The sequence below is a fragment of the Orycteropus afer genome, unplaced genomic scaffold, assembly GCF_000298275.1.
Source record: "Orycteropus afer afer isolate SDZICR_OR568_19922 unplaced genomic scaffold, OryAfe1.0 scaffold00097, whole genome shotgun sequence".
NCBI classification, from domain to species: Eukaryota; Metazoa; Chordata; class Mammalia; order Tubulidentata; family Orycteropodidae; genus Orycteropus; species Orycteropus afer.
This window is the reverse complement of record NW_006921684.1, coordinates 6,199,781-6,206,422: the sequence shown is the minus strand read 5'-3', so window position 1 is coordinate 6,206,422 and position 6,642 is coordinate 6,199,781. Positions and strand designations below refer to the sequence as shown.

General features: G+C 38.3%; 1 protein-coding gene across 1 annotated transcript in view; it reads left to right on the top strand.

Annotated features, from left to right (window-relative positions):
- CUNH12orf56 (chromosome unknown C12orf56 homolog) overlaps positions 1 to 6,642 on the top strand; it is a 169,880-nt gene that overhangs the window by 70,304 nt on the left and 92,934 nt on the right. Inside the window, exons 2-3 of the mRNA XM_007942732.2 lie at positions 443 to 602; positions 5,052 to 5,124. Of these exons, the coding sequence (XP_007940923.1) occupies positions 443 to 602; positions 5,052 to 5,124 (233 nt within the window). The remainder of the gene's footprint in view (positions 1 to 442; positions 603 to 5,051; positions 5,125 to 6,642) is intronic.

Genomic DNA, 6,642 nt, shown 5'->3' with positions numbered 1-6,642 from the left:
TTATTACCAAATATTTTTTCCCAATCTGTAGGTTCTCTTTTGACTCTTTTGGAGAAGTCTTTGGAAGCACATAAACATTTAATTTTTAGAAGGTTAAAAAAAAAAAAAATTTTACGATAGAAGTAGGAAGGAATAGATTTTAACAAACAAAAATATTGTTACTATTTATTTGGCAACCCTATAATGTAAATAGTTTACTGGGTTCCGCTGATGAACACATTTCTAGGAAGGACTCAAAAACAAATAGAGGAGGGATTGAGAAACCTAACAACGAGAAGGAAGAGGAAAGATGCCCCAGTTGGGAAAACAAAAAGAAAGCATATACTTTAGACTCACCCTAAGCTTTGGGGGAATTTATTATTCTAGCATTAGGTATGCAATTGTATTTGTCCTCAATCAGCTCAAATAAAGGTGTTTTTTTTTTTTAATTTTTTTTTTCCAGATTGATGATTACCCAGAATTTTTGAGTGGACCAGACAGAGAAACCAACCAGCACATTCGTATCGTCTATTCTTCCAGTTCTTTGAAAAAAGAATGTGAAAAATCAAAAGGTGTGAGGAAATTATTACCATTTCAGCATGCCCATTCTAAAAACAAAAAGGGTATGTAATATATTTTCTTAAAATTACACCAGAAAGGATGTTTCTTATAAGACTTAAAAAAAAAAAAATGTTCTTTACGATAAGGATGACCTAATCAATTCATTGTCAGTAGAACAGTGCCCAGCACATGGTTTGTCATGAATAAGTGTATGTGGAAAGGAAGGAAAGAAAGGAAGTATGTACACTAAAATATCGGTTTTTTAAGAAAGAACGAGTTTGAATCTAGATTCCATTTGGTCAATTCTTATCTGATTTAATAATCTTGTTACAAACCACAGATTTCAAAGAAAAACCTGGAGAAGAAAAGCAAGTAAGTAACTGGAACGATTGTGAACTTGGATTTAGGACATACCCCTTGGCTTTAGGACTTACCCTATTTACCTCTGTGAGTCTTGGGCCTCTACCCAGTAAAGGAAGCCACAAAGTCCTGTCCTGATAATTATCCAAAACTATTCATCCAAAAATATATATTGAGAATCTATCTACACCAAGAACTGTGCTATACACCTAGATAAAAGGATGAAAAGTCGCTTTTAGATCTTGTCCTTAAGGAGCTCAGTATCTGACGCAGTTGATTTTCCTATTGATTTCCTCTGTTGATTTCCTCTGATCCACAGTGGAGCAGAGAATGAAGGGGATGATGATGGTGAGGGTCCTGGCACTCACCTTGCTTTTACATTTCATCTTTTGTGCTTCACTTTAGCTTTTCCTACAAAAAGTATTTAAATATTTAAAGATAAATGGAGAAAAAGAGAATATAATGTATAGGTCATGTTTAAACTGTTTATTTTCATGGTCTTTATATATACAAAAGGAGCACTGGTGGCACAGTGCCTAAGGTATTTGGCTGCTAACCAAAAGGTTGGTGGTTCAAAACCACCAGCTGCTGTGTGGAGGGAAGATGGGACAATCTATTTTCATAAAGATTTTCAGCTTTGGAAACTCAATGGGGGTCGTTATGAGTTGGAATTGACTCAATGGCAGTGGATTTCTTTTTGTGTGTATATATATAAGGTCCCCTCTGCTGGTGTAGTGCCTAAGGCATTTGACTGCTAACCAGAAGGCTGGTGGTTCCTTCCCACCTTGGAAGGGAGACTGGGCAATCTACTTCCCTAGAGATACCGCCTCGGAAACCCAAGAAGGGATTGCTATGAGTCAGAACCAACTCAACGGCAGTGACTTTGGTTTTGGAGTTTATATAAGGTCCTTGGGTCATGCAAACTTCTAACCTAAAAGCTGGTAGTTCCAACCCACCCAGTGGCACTGTGGAGAAAAGGCCTAGGGATCTGCTTCTGTAAAGATTACAGCCAAGAAAACCCTATGGAGCAATTCTACTTTGTAACTCATGAGGTCGCCATGAGTTAGAATCAACTTGATGGCAACAGATTTTCTTGTTTCATATATGTAATAAAAAACTCACTGCCTTCCAGTGAATTCCGACTCATAGCGACCCCTCCCTTGGGTTTCCGAGGTGGTATCACTACGGAAGTAGGTTGCCCAGTTTTCCTCCCGAGGAGAGGCTGGTGGTTACCAGTGGTGTAGTGCCTAAGGCATTTGACTGCTAACCAGAAGGCTGGCAGTTCAAACCCACCAGCCGCTCCTCAGAAGGAAGGATGGGCAATCTACTTCTGTAGTGATACCACCTAAGAAACCCAAGGAGGGGTTGCTATGAGTTGGATCCAACTTGACAGCATTGAGTGGTGGTGGTGGTAGATATATAATAAAAGAGATCTGGTGGCATAGTGGGTAAGGTATTTGTCTATTAACCAGAAAGACAGTGATCCCACCAGGGGCTCTGCAAGGGCAAGATGAGGCAATCTATTTCTGTAAAGATTTACAGCCTCAGAAACCCAATGGGGGTCGCTATGAGTTGGAATCAACTTGATGGCAGTTTTTTTTTTTTTTAATCCCTATATTTGGGTGCTAGTGGAAAGCAGAGAAAAGAACATGCACTTTGGCCTCTGCTAAGTTCAGGTGTGAATCCTGGCTGTCACATTTCCTGGTTGTGTAACCTTCTGCAATTTGCTTAACCTTTGTGAGCCTCAGCTTTCTCATCTCTATTACTAGCTTCAGAGTGTGGTTGTAGTAAATGAAATAATGTGGGCAGGGCAGGGCACAGCTGGAAACCAGGCAGCCATTATGATTACATCCTTAGCATAGAAGGGCAAGGAAAGAATGAAGGTGTAGCTAGCCCAGCTGCCCATACCAGCCCATAGCTTTCCACTAGACTTCACTCCAAGTCAGATTCAGAACCTCTTGAGTGATTATGTAAAAAGTGTGGGAAAATTGTACAGTGTTTGCATACTCTCACGGATAAACACCTTTCCACACTGACTCTAGGGCATGATAGCTGTAGAAAGTCTTGTAATTAGCAGGCTTATTAAATCCCTAGTTGCTCACCAGGTCTCTTGACACACTAATCAGGATATATAACGGGTGCTGGTTGCCTTAAATGCATATTTATTCTTGTCCACAAGCATAATTATCCATGATTTTTTTCCCACAACATGTGTAAGAAGATGAAAACACACATTAAAGAAGCCAATTACATAGAGAAATTTTATGAAATTTAAATGCCTAGAAACTGCAAATGGTGTAAAAGCAGTGAAGAGTTAAACAAACAAACTTACCTGATGTTCATGTGCATGGCTACCCACAGAATTACCACCCCTCACCTATTCTTTTACTGCTATCCATAAAGGTAGGTACCATATGACACTTGCATGAGAATTTTTGGGAAAAAACAAACAAAAAAACCCCAAGAACCAAGGAGCCACAGTGCACATTATAGGATACAAAAAATGTTCCTCCTTCTTGCATTCAACAGTGATGCACCCTGTTTCCAGTTCTTCTCCAAGTTGCTTGTTCCCCAGGTTAGGTGTTACTGTAGATCTAGGACCCCTATGGTCCAACTCATGGACGATCTGTAGTATGTGGCCCTGAAGCAAGACAAGCTCAAACTGGTCTGGCCATCTCTTTGAGAAGTCATTTGCTCAAACTCTTAATGTTAGTAATAATGATGTCATGCCTAGAAAACAGCACACATTAACCACTGAGCATTTAAATAAAGATAACTGTTATGACTCTAAACCTCTTGGGTGAAAGCCTAGGGAATATTTATGCCATACGGCAAAGGTGCTCTCACTCTAATTAACTGGATCAACACGAACAAAGAAAGCTCTGCATTGTAAATCATTTACAGGAAAAATCTTTAAAGTTTAAATCACCACACTTTTATCAGGATTCCTAACTAGGCCCAACTTTTTTGAAGATATAGAGAAAAAGAGGCTTTTCTCTGTAGTATAGATGCAGCTTTATATGAGCTGCAGTTAGGATCTTGACAAGTACTTCTTACATTTAGACAGAGGATGGTTATTAAACTTTAAACGAACAATTCTGACAGAAACAGTGATAGTGGTACAAGCAGCTGAAGCTCTTGAATGGATCAAGTTATTAGAAACTTAATTTCTGGTACATTTTATAGTCATGCTAAGAGAACTTTCTGCAATGATGGAAATGTTCTGTATTGGTACTAATAAGTAGCCATCAAGCTACCTGTTGCTATTGAGCACTTGAAATGTGTCTAGTGCTTCTGAGGAATTGAATTTAATTTTATTTAGCTTTAATTAAATTTAAATAGCTGTAAAAAGCCAGAAACCAAACTCACTGGCGTCGAGTAGATTCCGACTCATAGTGACCCCTCCGTGGGTTTCTGAGGTGGTATCTCTACAGAAGTAGATTGCCCAATCCTCCTTCCGAGGAGTGGCTGGTGGGTTTGAACTACCAGCTTTCTGGTTAGTAGTCAAATGCCTTAGGCACTACGCCACTAGAGGAAGGAGGGAGGGAAAAGGGAATGTGATTGCTTAGGGGGCACAGAACTTCTGTTAAGGGTGATGGACAATTTCAGAAATGGATAATGATGATGTTTGCACAACATGATGCACACAAAGTCACTAAATTGTACATGTGAAGAATGTTAAAATGGCTTTTTTTTTTAAAAAAAAAAAAAAACCAAAACATGTTTACTTACCACAGTTAAAAGGAAAAAAAAAGAGAGAAAAAATACCAAATACAAAATGCCAGCAGCACTCCAAAGCAAGCTGGACAAAAGAAATCACAAACACAGTGCCTACAATTATTCCCAAAAGGGAAGTGAGATGGAAGGAAAATCGAAGTCAGAAGACTCTGTGGTCTTAAATAATTGTGGTTAAATGTATTTCCTTTACATATTTTACAAGAACATTTGACCATGTGAACATATTGTTAACGTAAGCTTCAGTGCCCTTCACTTGCATGGATTCCTTTTAGAATCCAGCTTATAACATTGGACTGGTAAGTTTTCGTGAGGGTTTATGAACAGTACACATGACTATGTCTTCTTCATTAACTTAGTCAAATTATTTAATTAATTACCAGGTAACTTTTAAAGTTTTTATTTTATTTTTTTAGTCAAAGAAAAGAATAATGGTCCTGTTTTTTGGAGACTTAAAGAGCCTAGAAGTCTGAATGAATCATCTCTCAGGTGAGATTGTTGCTTGCTAACCAATTCATTTTCATTTAACTTTGCTTTTTTTTTTTTTTTTTTCTCTGTGAATTGAACTGAGTTTTCATACATATAATAATGAAGAAGATATTTTGATTTCCACAGCAGGACTTTTTCCTAAATTCAAATCCAGTTAGTTAGATTGTTGTTGTTGTTGTTAAGTGCCATCCACTTGGCTCCGACTCATAGTGACCCTATGTACAACAGAACAAAACGCTGCCCAGTTCTGCACCAGCCTCACAATATTTGCTATACCTCAGCCCATTGTTGCAGCCACTGTGTCAGTCTATCTCCTTGAGGGTCTTCCCCTTTTTTGCTGACCCTCCACTTTACCAAGCATGATATCCTTCTCTAAGGAATAGTCCCTTCTGACAACATGATCAAAGTAGGTAAAACGAAGTCTGACCTTTCATGCTTCCAAGGAGTATTCCTGCTGCACTTCTTCCAGGACTCATGTGTTCTTCTGGCAGTTTACGGCAGTTCTTATGGCACTTTCAGTATTCTTTACCAAAACCTCAACTTAAAAGCGTCAGCTCTTCTTTATTTTTTCTTATTCATTGTCCAGCTTTCACATGCATATGAGGCTATTAGAAATATCAATGCTTGGGTTAGGAGCAGCTTAGTCTTCAAAGAGACATCTTTGCTCTTCAGCACTTAAAACAGGTCTTTTGCCAACAGATTTGCCCAGTGCAATACATCATCTGATTTCTTGACTGTTGCTTCCATTGGCATTGATTGTGAAACCAGGTAATATGAAATCTCTGACTTCAATCCTTTTTTCTACTTATCAAGATACTGCTTATTGGTCCAGTTGTGAGGATTTTCATTTTCTTTATGTAGAAGTTTAATCCATACTTCAGACTGTAGTCTTTAATCTTCATCAGTAAGTGCTTAAAGTCATCTTCACTTTCAGTAGGCAAGGTTGTGTTGTCTGCATACTGTAGGTTGTTAATGAGTCTTCTTCCAATCCTGATGATGCATTACTCTTCATATAGTCTAACTTCTCAGATTATTTGCTCAGCATACAAACTGAGTCAGTATGGTGAAAGGATACAACCCTAACACAGTCCCTTCCTGATTTTAAACCATGCAGTAGCCCCTTGCTCTGTTTGAACGACAGCCTCCTGATCTATGTATAGGTTCCTCATGAGTAGAATTATGTGTTCTGGAATTCCCCTTCTTCTCAATGTCATCCATAATTTGTTATGATCCACATAGTCAAATAAAACACAGGTAAACATCCTTCTGATATTCTTTGCTTTCAGCTAAGCATTGATATCTCTCATTTCACATCTTCTTCTGAATCCAGCTTGCATTTCTGGAAGTTCCCTGTCAATATACTGCTGACCCGTGGTTTCTTTCTTTTTTTTTGTTTCATTTTTTCCCCTTTATTTATTTATTTATTTATATTTGGGTGAAGAATTACAGAGCAAATTCACTTTCCATACAGCAGTTCACATATACTTTGTCTCATGTCATTGACCACAGTTTACCACA